Raw genomic sequence first — 15612 nt, forward strand, 5'->3', positions numbered from 1 at the left:
TCCTATGTGTAACTTTTATCAGAATAGGCCAACATTGTAACACAATATCTTTAATTTCACTCAAGTAACTTCTGATTTTTGGTGGCTATCTTTTTACATCACTGGAGTAGGAGGAAAGTTTTCAGGCAGACCCTTTGAAAGAGATGTAGCTTAAAGAATAAAGGCTGCCTCTCTGCGATGTGTAGGGCAGTTCAACCAGCACATGAGAACTAGGGACATCTTTATCAGTGTAGTGCAACATGTGTATTAAATCGAGCAGATGATCCAGGGTGTGGCGCCCTCTGCTCCTCAGATGAGCGCACTCTCCTCCACCTCGCCGCCTGCTTTGTTTTCCCCTCTCAGCCCGTTGCCTGGAACGCAGCAGTGGTTGCTAGGCTAAGGACCCCGCCTTACGTGTTGCCCACAGAAAAGCCAGTTTTAACTTTCATAATACATGTACACAAAACACGTAAAGAAATAATTAAAATAACAGCTGGTTGTTAAATAAGCCATTAAAATGCCACGTACATGAATTCTGTGTGTGTGTGTGTGTGTGGCAAGTCAAACTTACCTTGTGACTTTTGTGAAACGGCAATTAGTTAGACCTGCTCTCTGGCGTTTATCATATCTGCTGTCACCAGGTCCAAAAAGTAGTGGGACACAACAGTACCGCTAACTTAACCAACATTAGCATCTTTACGAGGCTTCTAGTCATAACTTTCGGCTGGTAAGATTAACCGTATTGACTCCAAGTGAACACGTTTGTGTAATTGAACGCAGGAAATGACAGTGTGTGTTCACAAGTCGAACAGAGAAGTTACCCTCTGTCAGGTGTAAGTGAACGTTAGCCTCCTCCTGCTGTCCCCCGTCGACATGAACTCGTATCACGTTTTGGAGCTGGTGGGAGAGGGCTCGTTCGGTCGAGTTTACAAGGGAAGGAAAAGATTTACTGGCCAAGTAAGTAACCAGCTAGTGTTGGAATAGTATGGTTTGTTCAGCTTGTTTCACCGTCTCGCCCATCTGTGTCTCCAGGTGGTGGCTCTGAAGTTCATGCCTAAAGTGGGTCGTTCTGAGAAGGAGCTGCGAAGCCTCAAGAGGGAGATTGAGATCATGAGAGGTCTTCAACATCCAAATATTGTCCAACTCTATGACAGCTTTGAGACTGAAACTGAGGTGTGTAACCAGGAGTCACAGAAAGCATCTAAAACTAGTTCACAAAAAGTTTCCATCACTTACCAAACTAATTCTGTTAACATATAATCATTTTATAATAATGTTTGTAACAGGTTGCGGTTGTAACTGAGTATGCAGAGGGTCAGTTGTTCCAGATTCTTGAGGATGATGGGAATTTACCAGAGAGCCAGGTATGTGTACCTACAGTCAGTTGGAATGTAACTAAGTACATTTACTCAAGCATTGTACTTAAGTACAATTTTGAGGTACTGGTACTATACTTGAGTATATTAATTGTCCGCTACTTTATACTTTCACTACATTTTGGAGGCAATATTGTACTTTTACTCTTCCATATGTATTTGATAATTTTTGTTAGTTACTAGTTACATTGCATATTTAACACTGCATCAGAGCACAGTTTTAAATTAATACTATTTGTAATCGAATCCGAAAAGGCATTCGATAATCGGCCTGGCTGATAATCGGTTGACCCATAGTACAGAGTTGTATAAAGTAGCCTAAAGTCATACTTGAGCAAAAGTAAAGATATCGTGTTAAGATATTACTTTGGTAAAAGTGAAAGTCACTCATACAACAAGTAGTACTTGCGAAAAAGTCTTAAAGTATCTGATATTAAATGTACTTAAGTATCAAAAGTACAAGTAAAAGTAGTAGTTTTGATACTTAAGTACATTTAACATAAGATACTTTAAGACTTTTACTCAAGTACTATTCATATAAGTGACTTTCACTTTAACCAAAGTAATATTTTGACACAATATCTTTAGTTTTACTCAAGTATGGCTTTTGGGTACTTGAAACAACACTGTTTACAATGCCAGACATTAGACTTATGGTTTCACATTATCACTATTTGCTCTTCTCTTCTTCCTGTCCTCCAAGGTCCGTGAGATTGCCTGCCAGCTGGTCTCAGCTCTCTTTTATTTGCACTCTCATCGTATTCTCCATCGTGACATGAAGCCACAAAATATACTGCTGGGGAAGAGTGGAGTGGTGAAACTGTGTGACTTTGGGTAAGTAGATGCTGATTATTTTAAAGAAAAAGCTAGCTGTATCAATAATTTCCACTAAAATAAACTCATGTGATGCAATCTTGCTGCAGGTTTGCGCGGGCCATGAGCGTCTCCACCTTAGTGCTGACTTCTATCAAGGGAACACCACTGTACATGTCTCCTGAGCTGGTGGAGGAGAAGCCATACGACCACACTGCTGATCTCTGGTCTCTGGGCTGCATCCTTTATGAGCTCCACACGGGGGCGCCTCCGTTCTACACTAACTCCATCTTCCACCTGGTGCAGCTTATAGTGAGAGACCCCGTCAAATGGCCAGACACTATGAGCGACGCCTGCACGGTACAGTACAGCTACAGTCTAGTCGGGCTGTCGTGTTTGGGTCAAAGTGAACATCTTCCACAGAATGCTCACATTTACATCCTTTTGATCTTAAAGAAGTCATCATGTGTAACCGTCCACTACAGAGCATAAACGACACCTTAGGGGACTATTTATTATTGATTATTCTGCCAATTTTCTCTATAGTCTAGTCTATAAAATGGGAAAAATGCTTGTCACAATTTTGAGGAGTCTCAAGTTAGGTCTTCAAATTGTTTCTTTATTCCAACCAACAGTCCAAAAACCCAAATTAAATCCTCAAATTTAAAAAGCTGAAAACAGCAAATGTTTGACATTTTTGCTCAAAAAAGGGACTGAAATGATGAATCGATTATCAAAATAGTTGGCAAAAATATTCTTTCAATCAACTAATCGATTCTACATCTTATTGAAGCAGCTGTGGACATGAGGCATTATGTTTTTTGATGTATGTCAAACAGAAAATATTGCTATAAACACAGTGCTTATCTGATAATTCCCTTACAGAGTTTCCTTAAAGGTTTGTTGACCAAAGACCCTCAGAAGCGGCTGTCATGGCCGGACCTCCTGCACCATCCCTTTGTTGCTGATGGTGTTCTAGGTGAAACTCTTAATCATAATCGAAAATGTCCAAACATGCATGTCTGTTGTTTGTTTTTTAAATGATTCTGATGTCTGATTTTAACTGTTTTTTTGTGTTGACACAGTGCTCTCCGACACAGGTGTTTTCAGCCCTCTGACAGTCCCACCCAGCCCAGACATGCTGGCGCTGAAACTTCAGCAAGTGGCGGCAAAGACGGTGCCGATGTCTGGAGAGAGCATATTACTGCGTAAGGCCAGGGAACAGAAGGACAGCAGAGGGAAACCAGTAGGCAGTGACGGCGTGAAAGTGAGCCAAAAATTGATTTCTCATTCTTAAATTCATGTGTAAATTCACAGAGGAGTGTTAAGCTGTTCTGTGCATATTAACAGAAAAAGGATGCAGTGGGAAATGAAAAGGCTCCGACGGCAGCGGCTTCCCAGAGAGCCAAGCCCGCCTCCAGTGATGTGTCTATTACCTCAGGTCCGTCGGTCGTGACAGCTGACAATCAAAGCCTCAGTCCGAAGAAGCAAGCCCACATGAGACCAAAACACAGGTGTTTATGGAAGTTCAGAAAGAACAAGCAATACACTACTCAAACAGACTGATGTGTGTGTTCACAGTTATCTGTATGTCCTCTGCAGGGGTCAGATCAGCAGGGACTATGAACAGGAGTTCCCCTCTGTAGAGGTTGGACCACGACTAGTGCAGAGATACAGTGAGGACAGACAGACCACACTGCACAGGCAGGTCAGTGTCGACTACTTTTTCTAGTAATAAAGACATTTTCCACTTAAAGGCTGTTCACATTTGGTATTTGCATCTGTCCTGAGTCATGCAATCACAATTTGATAGCTTTAAGCCCGTCAGTTCACACCTGGCATTAAATGCATCTCGAGTGACCTCTTGTGATCAGATCTCAGTTTCCCGCTCTATATGCAAATATACCCCTACATCACTGGAACAAACAGAGACAACGTTTTTTATATGAAGAAATAAATATCATTCATGTATAATGTTTGCTGAATTAACAAGTAGGCCCAAATAGTTGCTAACGTGTTGTAGAAAGCGTTTCAAAAAGCTTATAATGTTTCTCCTTACAGAACAAGTCTTGAAATTGAGTGTTTTTTTAAGGGAGTCTGGGGACTTTCTCCCTGGACGACAAACAAGTAGCCTTTATTAGTTGCTATATAATGTCTCTGTAAAATTTGACACCTTCACTGTCGAAAAATGTTGTCTTTTTTTATAAACTTAGTGTAAATGACGAAATCAGTTGCAACAGTTTGTTCAAACGGCTGTCGGGAGGTAAGATGTACTTTAGACATGAAAACAGACAGGCTTGTTCAGTGATTGATTTGACAAGGAAAGAAACAACTTTATGTAATGCATTGAGTGCCAAATTTACAAAAAGGCCTGAATGATACAGAATTTAAAGTAGCTATTTTACCAAGTTTCATTTTTTGCTCTCTTAAAATCACACGATCTGTAAGGGTGTCTGGGGACATTGTGGTTACAAGTTCATGGTTTAATAGAAACAGACTCAAACATGAGACATCTCCTACTAACACTGGCAGGTTAGAGAGCCCAAATGCGTAACTTACATTACAGTGAACTACATGGAAATCAGACTGTGTGTAATCCATTCTTCCTGTTGTTTTTGCAGAGGACGTCAGGTAAGTAGGCATTATATCAGTCTGGTCCAGGACACATGTGCATACACACTGCCAAAAGAATGTGGTCACATGTGCCCCAGACCACCTCTGAATGTGGTCTGAATGATCGGATCTCAAAAGCATCCTCATAGCGTCCTGGGGTCGTTCACAGCTGTACTCAGAGCTGTCCACTTGTGTTCGGATCAATCAGGATACATGTTGATGCCAAATTTGAACAGGGCTCAGAAAATGTGTCTAGATCCATGACATGGAGTGTATATCTTGTCTTTCAGTTGATGTGTCCTGACAATAAAGAAACCGGTTGCCTTCTTAAAGGTGAATGTGTTCGACAGTATGGATAATTTCTTGTTCTTTCAGGATGGTGACAGTGAGGATTACTGGGAGAAACTGTCACAGGAATCAGATCTAAACCACAGTACCATCATACCTCAACTTAAATCCAAGATCCTGGCATTTAAAGCTCAGGTAATTAGGTTCCATTTTCAACTTAGCATTTATTGATCCTACCTCGTAAGTTTTATTGCAATTAGTTTCTTTATTTGTTTGGTCAGCTGACGGGTGGCGTGGTTCAAGAAGCGTGGCAGATTCACCAACCGCTGAAGGTCCTACGCAACCTGATTCTGACCTCTGACCCTGAGAAGTCGTACCACATCGGCCGGGAGCTTGGACTGCCCCATGTCCTCTTTGAGCTTGTCCATGGAACTGTCGAAAACTCAAATTTCATCAAGGTTAGTGCTCGGGAATTGAATCCTATTAAAGATTGCATTATTCCTGCAGCTGACTTTTTTTGTACTTCCGCTCAGCAATCAAGGAGTGTGCAGACACTTGCAGAAATTATTGTTGTGCTGATAATCTACTGGGAGAAGCACTGTGACTGGGTGGAAGAAGAAGAAGAGCAAAGGTTTGATTGTGCCTTTTCTTCACTGAATCTGATTTTGATGGTTTGTTGTACAGTTGCAGCTCATCATCTGTTCTCTCACTGTAGACTGGAAGAGTTCAGCAAGCCCTTCATCGCAATTCTCGATCAACCAAACCTCATCGCTTTGGCTGTAAGTGCTCACTTAAGCTAGTTTATATATACAGTTTTACAGTTAGCCTGCCAGTTATGTGACGCAGTTGATTTTGTGATTTCATTTTTAGCACCTGGCTGCCTCTGTTTTGTCTCTCTTCACACAACACAATGTCGATGTCGAGGTTGATATGAGTAATCTCACGTCCTTGCTGAAAAACCTGCTTTTGGACACACATGAGGTACTGAATCTGTGGGAAGTGTTTTGTATATTTGGCGATAATTTGACTGTGTTTGATACAAGTCAAAAGTTATTCACCCTTGTCTTCTCTGTCTCGTCAGCCCCAGTTTTCTCTTCCTTCTGGCTGGGGACTCTGTGATGGTGTCCTGTCTTTACTCCTACACACACTCTCTGAGGTCAGACTAAAATGTGATAAGAAATATGTTTGACTCGGTGGACACCGGAGATTAAATTGCAATGTTTTACATGTTTTTTTCTTTTCTTTTAATAGCATGAAAATGGCTCTGGATCATCACATTTAGATTCAGAAATGTTTCTGGATCTTTGGAAAAGAATTGGTGTTTCACTAACAAAGACAACACCAGACACAGTCTTCTGTTCAGCAAATGGTAAATGTGCATATCCTGTGATGCCCTTTATATATAAAAAAAACACTCTTTTACAAGTTTTTTAACCTTACTCCCTCATTTTCTTTTCACATCAGGGCTGTATTCCCTTCTCTCTGCCGCTCTGATTTTCTTCACCAAGGATCCGTACTCGTGCATTCCTCTGTTTTCTAACCACGAATCAAAAAGTGTGTACACTCTCGGCCACCTGCTGGGCACCGAAAGGTTGGTGTTTCCTCATTAACTCACTGTTTAATTTCAGAGCGACGCTGCTTCTACGCCTGGAGCTAACAACAACATCTTTTATACCCTACAGTCTCCACTTGTTTGCTGCGGGCGGTCCTGAGAGACTCGAGGTGGATGTGAGTCATGACAGCGTGTCCGTGTTGAGCTGCCACTTGTTGTGCTTTCCGTTTGCCCTGGACGTGCCGTCGCACACCATGTCAACGATCATCCAGCTGTATGACAGTTGTCGCATCGTTACAAGCCTGATGCAGGTTAGGGCCTTACCGTGCTCCGATTAAGACCTCACTGACAAACACAAGTCTCTGATGCAACACAGGATAACTCTTGCGATCGGCTCTCATCAGGCACACACAACTGTACATCTTAATGTCTCTCGTGAGAGCATTGTGTTGTTTGTTGTCAGCTGTTTGATCTGTGACAAGTTGTCTGGATGATTTTGATTTTTTTGACAGGTAATCCAAACTTTTCCTCCTCCTCTGCTGGAGCTGCCTCTCTCCCTGCTGAGCCGTTTGCTCCTGTGTGACCCCGGGCGCTCCGTTTCCCGCCTCAGAGCAGCTGCTTGTGGTTTTTTCGCGCCACCCAGGAACGAGCAACAGACTCCGCTCGCCAGAACTGCCAGCTCTTTGCTCTCTGAGCTGCTGCAGCTGGATGTGCTGTGGGATTCAGCTGTCGAGCTCCTGAATCTATTGTCCCACGAAGCCCGTTGTTCCCCTCGGCAATCCCGCCTTCAGCTTCACCTGGATGCTTCAGTGCTGCGCCAGGCGCTGGCTCACTCTCATGACCAGATCAGGGCTGCTACATGTAGACTTTTAGGACATTTAGATCCATTCAGGCCTCCTACACTGCAACCTGACACTTTCAAAAGCATGATAAACTGTCTTCGTGACTCCTGCGTGCCTGTCCGGCGGATGTCTTGCAGGGCAGTCGGTAACTGGTTGGGATATATTGCAGCAGGGGCAGGGTTTAAAATGTGTAGGTCCAATGGAAAGGGCAGTGACACCACAGGGTGGGGCAAAGGAAAAGAAAATAAACACAAGTGTTCATACAGCGAGGCTACAGGAGATTTTGCTACTATGAGAGAACAGGGAGTGGACAATGAGGAGGGACGCAGGTGGATCGAGGAAGCCAGGCGAACGGCGGCCGCGCTGGCGTCTCTGACCACTGACCCCGACGCCCTCACACGTCGCCACTGTTGCGCAGCCCTGGGAAACCTGGTAAATGTCGACGGCGCTGTGTCCCTGTTGCTGGAAGAAGACGTGTCCAGCTTGCTTCTGAGAGCTGCGTGCACAGATTCCCATAATGCAGTGAGACAAGCTGCCATAGCAACCCTGCGCCTGTACAGCGGGCAGGACGCAATACGTCAGGTAATGAAATGAACAGGTGACAGGAGGGCAGATGTCGACTTCACATTGAGTCTGTTTGTGTTTTCAGAAAATGGTTAAAAAGACCTTTTTGTAATTGTTACATGTTTTCATACAACATATATGATACAAGAGTATATTAAGTTTCGTCATGGAAGAAACAATTCACACTTTTTCCTTCTAATGCCTTTAAAACTTAACTCTTAATCAGTAGTGTTGCCTTAAGCTGTGTCTTTCCTTTTATCTGAATTTATTTACTGGTCATATTTCATTACATATTCTGTTATGATTAGTCTAATATTTATACCTCTGTACAGGTGTTGGCACTTCTAACACAATTATAATCTTGTTTTTTCATCTCTCTTGTAATTTATCTGAAGGTCCTGATATCCCTGGACGCCAGTGAGAAACTTCTTCAAGCTTCACAACACGCATCTCCACAGTGTGACTATCATCAGCTCATAGGACAGCTGTGAGTGGGTCCAGTTCACCAGGACTGAAGCAGATTAAATGTCTTGTGTAAATCATTTTTTGCCTTTTTACTTTAAAGTTCTACTTCATCCTGTCTTAAGCAGTGTGGTAAGAGGACTGCAGACATTTTTATTTTCTGTCTGAAGTTTGTCTGAAACAAAATGAAACTGTTCAAATAAAAAGAAAATCACTTTTCTTAATGAAGATGTATGTTGGCATCATTCATTTTGTGGTTGTGTGTTGAAATAATACATTTTGTCTGATATGTGATGTTTGATTTGATGACGCCAGATGTTAAAAACATGTAATCGACATTCTTCGTTTTATTTAGTAAAGACTCAACAATAATAATCAGGAGAGCAACGAAAAGGTGGAGGATTTATCAGGTTGTTGTTTTTGTACATTTTGTGTTCAGGCGTAGCTCATGTCATTGATTTTAGCTTTTGTGTTTCCTGATCCGAATCGACCGTGTAACAATCAGTGTCTTTATGTTGTGCGGATTTACAGCTTTTCGAGGCAAGTTTGAGTTTTTGAACCACATAAATGAAATTGACGTGATTAATTCAACTGTCTGGCCACTGCAAACATCTGTTTCAGATGGTTGGACTTTGAATTAATTCAATCATTTTCAAGTGGTTCACTTGGCAGCGTTGCATCGACGGAACAAGGAGGCTCAATAGAAAGAAGACATTAATGAAAGTCGTCAGTCCTGCCAGTGTCCGGGCCGCCGCGTCGGCTTCCGTCAGGCCCTGAAGGTTTGAACTTTGCGTTGTAAAAAAACTAAATTTATTACATTAAAACAGGCAGGATTTTTTTTCCGGACAACACATGGTAATTTATGGTTATTATCATAACAGTCGGTGCAGGGAAAAAAATGAGTCAACTCCGCAACTCGGAGGGGAAAAGTTTAAAGAAAAGAAACCACAACGGAGTTGATCTGAGTTGATGACACACTTTATTTAAAGGAAAAGGTAAGTTGATTTCACACAGAGGAAATACGCGTTTATGATCAAATTAACTTGAAATTACAAAGCGTTTAATGTTCTGTCATAGCACACATTTTTGGTTTTAACAATCGCAGTTGATAGTACACCGCAGGGGCTCAAACATGTCACATGGATTTTTTTTTCCAAAAACTGAACAAACATCATAAATAAATGTCTATAAGTCGGCGCTCACATCCGAGATTGTCTTCAAATAAATATGCATAGAAAAAAAATCTATCGGTATTTTTTTAAAAGTTACAGTAGTGGTTATCTGCTCAGCGACAAGTGACGTGAAAAATAATTTAGAGCCTATCTCCTTCCACCAAAGCCAACACTGCAAAAGCCTCAACAAATAATCTAATGAGATTTTTTTTTCAGTTGATTTTCTACAAAGAAAAGGCGAACACACTCCACCTCCCTGAACATACAAAAGTTGTTACAAATTAGTGCAGATCAGCCAGAGGCCTAGAAAACTTATTGCCTTTATAAGCAGTTTAGAGAAAGAATACCCGACTCGTTTCTGAAATCCTACATTTTCTATTCCAAGAGAGAGAAGAGAGATGGGAAAACATGCAGATGGAGGCTGCTAAAACTCCACTACTTACAGTCTTTGTACAATAGCCTCAGGAAAACTTTTTTTATTTTTTAAAGAGCAGTAAAATCTTTACCATGTTAAAGGAAAGAGAAGTCTGTAGTCTCCTGCCATAAATCATCCATTATTATTTGTAGGACTGGGGGACAAGTTGCATATCCTGAGCTGCAAAATAGATTGTATTATTTGCAATATATATGCAAAAGAAGACTTTAAAAAAAATAAAATAAAATTACAAATTGCCAAAAACAGTGCAAATGATAAATCAATTCTCTTTTGGTCACAGAATGTATAATTTGGACATTGGACATAAAAAACAAGTGATTTGTTACATAAAAAGTAATGCAAATAACAGGAATAAAGCAAATGTAAATACAGCAGATAAAGTAATGTTTTAAACAAAGCACAGTAAAATGTAGATGTGAACAAGGAGAAAAAAGGAAACCAATGCTCTAAACATACAGCTTAACTGATGAATATGTAGTGCTGTATTAAACCTGAAGTCAATCAAACGCTTTGTCAAAAAAAAGTCACAATATTAAAATTATAAAATTGGTGTTAAAAAAAGCTTTTTGTTCTTGTTTACATCAGCGGCTCTATCCGCAGTTGTAAAAGTCAACTTCAACCGCAGTTCTAATGATGTAAAATATTCATAGCGCTTGAAATATAATTCGCTGATCAAGGGCGCTGTAAATTATTCTAGAAAAGTATTTGGTTTGAAAGATGTGTTAAAAACGTAATGACGCTGTTTCACATGTTGACAACATATTTGACTACAGAGACAGTGATGGAAAATAAAAATAAAAAATAGAAAAAAAACATAAAACATTTAATTCTATTGCTGACATCAATTCCAATGTAAGGCTATTTAAAATATTAAACCTGCATAATGAATATAACATCACTTCTTCGGAAATCACCCCAGATCAATTAGTAGATTCACGCAGTGCGAGATCTATCAAAAATGATTGTCATTTAAAGCATTGCAATGCCACAGTGCAGGCTCAAGAGATCAGAGTGCGGAAGCAATGGAAGCATTTGATAGTGTTGATTTAAAATGTAAAAAATAATTCACATTAGCAAAGCATGCATGTATATCCTGCCCGCCATTAAAAAAAAAAAATCTTAAAGACACAAACATTTTCCCTGTTACACCCTCTTTAATTGTACTTGCAGGAGCTCGGTGTTACGCTGTCGTGTCCTGCTTGTGCCTTTGGCTGCGGGCCTTGTAAACTTCGATCAGCAGGTCTTTGACGTACTGGATTTCACGTTCTACCGACTCTGCTTTGTCCCGGAGCTCCCGGTTCCTCCCTTCAAGGCAGTGCAACTGTTCCTCCAAAGAATCTAGCTCCGCCCTTTTTCGCTGGCGATACCTGCGTCAAGCAAACAAACATTAAACAAATGAAGATCTTTATCTGTCACACCAAATCAGACGTTACATATCATCAAGTTGAAACTCAAACATACCTGTGAGCGGCAGTTTTGTTCTGATCTCTCTTCTTCTGTTTGCGCTCGCCACCTACAGCTGGAATGTCGTCCACTTCGTATTTCAAAGCACAGTGATCATCCTTCAGCCTGCATGCTTGTCTGCGCCCTGAAGACTCCAAGGTCAGACTCTCCCTCGACATTAAAAGACACTCTGGGCCCTGATCCTCCAGGAAATTGCAGTGTAAATCATGTTGCGCTATCTGCAAACTCTCTGATTTCACCTGCTCGTTGATGTTGCCTAAGAAGCTATGATAGGCCTCAGACTGCGGTGTTGCTGGAAGATAACAACCTTCGCTGATCTCTGATTTCCAAGAAACGCTGGCTTTTGTCACCTCCACACTAGTTTTGATACTATTCAGCACCTCATTGTTACTAGTGCCTCCACTGACCTCTCTCATGCTATACATCAGCAGATCCTCTTTCTTATGTGAGGCATCAAGTGATCCACCAAAGCCAAATCCACCACCAACAACCTTCGCACCACCTATGACATCTTGACTGAAACAGCAATTCTTCTCGTCTTTTGGTAGAACGGCACATCTTCTGACCTCGACTGCACTACCCAGACAGTAGCTCTTCCCTACCAGCTGATCGTCCTCTACGCAGCCATAGTTACCGGTGAGGGTCACCGCTGAGTTACCTGAGTTACATCCTTTGGAACTCAACAAACTGTTATCATAGCCTTCACTGAACCTTACGCCATCAGCAACTCTTTTCCTAACACACCCACTGGGGCGACTGCAGCTGTACGGGGCGTGTCTTGGAATTTTGGATCGCCCAATGGGCCCACCACAGATACTCAGCAGGTCCAGTTCTCCCGTTGCTAGGGTAACAAGAAGTGGGCTGGATTCCGATTGGTTAGATGTAGAGTATGATGCGTATGGCAGCTGAGTGAACGGCTGAGGACCCGCCGGCAGTGGACCCCTGTCGCATTTTCCCAGCCTCGGCCCTTTCTCTGGCAGTGGCTCAGACAGGAAGTAGTCCTCCAGTTGGGCGAGTTCCTCTTGCAGCAGAGAGGTCATGACCTCCAAGTCAGAGGGCACCTGGATATCATTCTGAAGGGGTGAAGGGGGAAGGGAGGCATTGGTGGAGGAGGGAGGGGAAGGAGGGTTTGGGAGGTACGAGGAGAAATCCACTTCTTCCGTCATCCAGTCAGTGAGACCATCACCTATTGAGGAGAGAAAATAAATGCAGTCGTTACATGCTGTTCGGTAGACGAAAACATTACAGCTGAATAACATTCATGCAAAAAAATATATCAGTCATTCAACATCAGACGTTTTCTAACGGCATAATCTGATCGACGGTAGTAAATGCAACGCAAGATTTGTTAAAAAAAAGTTGCAGCATATCAGTCGTAGCTAGTTTATTACTTACTGTTCAAGAAGGACGAATGTGCTGCAGTGCCGAGCCCACCTGAAATGGGGAAAAATATAAAAAAGCGTACTCGCTGCAACTCACCAATTAAGTGCTGACTCTCCTCTGACACCTCCCCCCTGCACCCCTGTGATTGGCTGTGGTTAGCCTGTGGGTGAGAGAGAGCGAGGGGGTCTGCCGGGCAGACACGAAGAGTCTTCCAAACAGGAGCTGATGTTGCCATCATTTTGTCTGTTGGTGCTTTGATTCAGTCCAAGTCCAAACATATGCTGGGAGCAAGCGGGGTCTGACAGATGGGCCACAGAGAGCAGGGCTGGGTGAGCATAATGAAACCTAGAGGGTGAACAACAGAAACAGGGATCAGAAAATGTGAAACTTGGGACCAGGAATATTGCCCATGCTTCCCTCAGCAAGTTTCTCAACGTGAGTCAGAAATCATCTGCAAGTCATCATAAAAGATCATTTTGAGCAATTAACTCCTGAACATGCATCTTTTACAATCTATCAGCATACAACATAAATATCAGTTATTTAAAATAGCATGAAAAGTCAACTCATTCAAAACAGAACTGGCACATCAGTGATACAGGTTTGAGAGCTGTGTCCTTTGAGCTTTGACCAGCCTCAAAGCAAAATGCACTTAACATCCTCAACACACGTGGGACCCAGTGATGCTGTCAGTGGCCCAACTGTTGTCAAGAAGCACCACAGAGCAACTCTCCTGACACCCTGATCATTAAATCGGATTAGTGCAGATCAACTGCTTCCAATTGCATGTTCCTTTTAAAGTAATCACCTCTGTTAGATCACTTAAGCAGTTTAGGTGACGGTAATGAGGTGTCTGAATGAAAACCTGGCAGCTGAAAGTGACAGAAATGTGATACTGTAATCTCCAGTTTACAGTACATGGGCTGAAAGCTATACATTTACATACACCATCATACTATCACATAGTAGGTAACACAGCTCTGATATTAACCCAGCCACGCACTCATCATCACAACAAACAAAAACAACCTAAACCCAAGGAACCTATGAATAACTTTATAGGTTCCTTTACCAAACCTCAGAGGGAAAATATGATATTTAGGCAAATAGTCTACATAGAGATATTAAAATAGAAGAAACTGTATAAAGCAGAGAAAACAGCCACATAACAAACAACTCCGCACTTGTAACACACGAGCAGCAACAACACACTGCCAACAACAACAACAAACAAACTTGACGCAGCTGTATGGACAGAGAGAGTTTCACTTACTCCATTATTGCAGAGAAATATGTAGAGCACTTGGGGGTGCGTTGCTAAAGCAAAGCACGACTTCTTCTCGGGTCCAACAACTTCACGAGTTTAAAGAGCCATGTTTGAGCTCGGAATATCCGGGGCAGCGCAACAACAAAAAAAAGGACGAGTTGTTGCTTTGTTGTGGTCGACCTGTAAACTGAGGAGCCGCTTATTGCGAGAGAGCATCAGTTCATTCACACCTAGCAACCAACTGCGTCACCAGGAGGAACCGTGGTGCTGAGTGTAGATCCCTCCGCCCCCACCCGCCGCGTCCCCACCGAAGGACAGCCCACAAACTCACTACTGCTGGGCTCCGGTGAGAAAGTAGTTACTCGCTCATTAGTGCCCCTCTCAAAAATAGTAAAAGCAATCAATGTGATTAATCTAATTTGTTCTTTTACAGCCACGAAATGGTGACGCCGTTCAAATTCAAAACTACTGGGGAAAAAGTAAACAGAAAGGAAGCGAATGTAGCTTTATTTACAAAATTAAACTGAAGTATAAATGAGTTTAAAAAAAAAACTTTTAACGTATAATAAGTAACTATCTTTTGAAATAGGACAAGGGGAGATGACGGATTTTACGTTATTTTATCTTAAATTTTGAACTAAATAGCCCAAACTTTACTAACAGTGGGTAAATAATTCAATGGGGATTTCAAAGCTGAAGGGATACAACAAGTGGTTCCTGCTACATGTAGTGTTATTATCTCAGTAGTAATCTGAGAAGTAATCACAAACTGTAACGCGTTACGTGACGTCATTGTTTTCCCCATAGCCATCTGTTGCTACAGTAACGGGGCAGTGTCACTAGTTTATAAGCTCGATGGTGAAGACTTCTCCTTCACATAACTATCCGTTATAATAATATGAAAGCTTAATTAACGTGAACACAGCCCTCCAAAACACTCCATTACAGTTCGGGGACTGTACTTTACTATGTGGCGTGGCGGTTTTGTTTTGGACGGGGACTATTTGATTCACAGCGCACTTTGTTGTTCAGGAGAGGCAGTCTGTTGCATCTCCGTTGCATCAGTGGTCCGCGCTCACTGCGATTGGCTGTGCGTGCTCTGACTGCCCTTCCGTCATTGGTTGGAATCCGCTACAGGTGAAATTTGATTGGTGGATGGTAGGCAAGGCAAAGCATCACTGTGTTGTTATCTTTTTTTTTTTTTTTTTTTCCTGCAGTGCAGACTGTGCACATGTTTCAGGTAAACAAACCGGGCGTGGGTACCAGTGCTGCAGTGTTGAGAGCAGAGAAAAGCTTAGACATGTTGTGTTTCAGCTTGTGGTTGTCTAAGTGTTTTGAGGAAAAAGTCTGTCTGACTGATCAGACAGTTGAAAAAACAAATGAGGGTGTACTTCAAAAAAC

At 42.0% G+C, this 15612-nt stretch overlaps 2 protein-coding genes across 2 annotated transcripts; one reads left to right on the plus strand and one right to left on the minus strand.

Moving 5' to 3' along the window:
• The first annotated feature begins 655 nt into the window (after window positions 1-655).
• Window positions 656-8698, plus strand: stk36 (serine/threonine kinase 36 (fused homolog, Drosophila)). The gene is made up of 20 exons (XM_073479575.1): window positions 656-936; window positions 1012-1152; window positions 1266-1343; window positions 2059-2189; window positions 2279-2528; window positions 3054-3147; window positions 3254-3435; window positions 3519-3682; window positions 3771-3876; window positions 5157-5264; window positions 5351-5527; window positions 5603-5700; window positions 5785-5848; window positions 5940-6050; window positions 6151-6225; window positions 6321-6438; window positions 6534-6660; window positions 6752-6932; window positions 7134-8045; window positions 8423-8698. Exons 1-20 carry the CDS (start codon window positions 853-855, stop codon window positions 8516-8518), a joined length of 3297 nt encoding a protein of 1098 aa, XP_073335676.1. The 5' UTR covers window positions 656-852; the 3' UTR covers window positions 8519-8698.
• A 755-nt stretch (window positions 8699-9453) lies between these two features.
• atf5a (activating transcription factor 5a) lies at window positions 9454-13289 on the minus strand. The gene is made up of 3 exons (XM_073478968.1): window positions 13041-13289; window positions 11559-12747; window positions 9454-11464 (listed from the first exon to the last, which is right to left on the minus strand). The coding sequence occupies exons 1-3, from the start codon at window positions 13180-13182 to the stop codon at window positions 11278-11280; spliced, it is 1518 nt and encodes a 505-aa protein (XP_073335069.1). The 5' UTR covers window positions 13183-13289; the 3' UTR covers window positions 9454-11277.
• Between the last annotated feature and the right edge of the window lie 2323 nt (window positions 13290-15612).

Source organism: Pagrus major, chromosome 13, assembly GCF_040436345.1.
Source record: "Pagrus major chromosome 13, Pma_NU_1.0".
NCBI classification, from domain to species: Eukaryota; Metazoa; Chordata; class Actinopteri; order Spariformes; family Sparidae; genus Pagrus; species Pagrus major.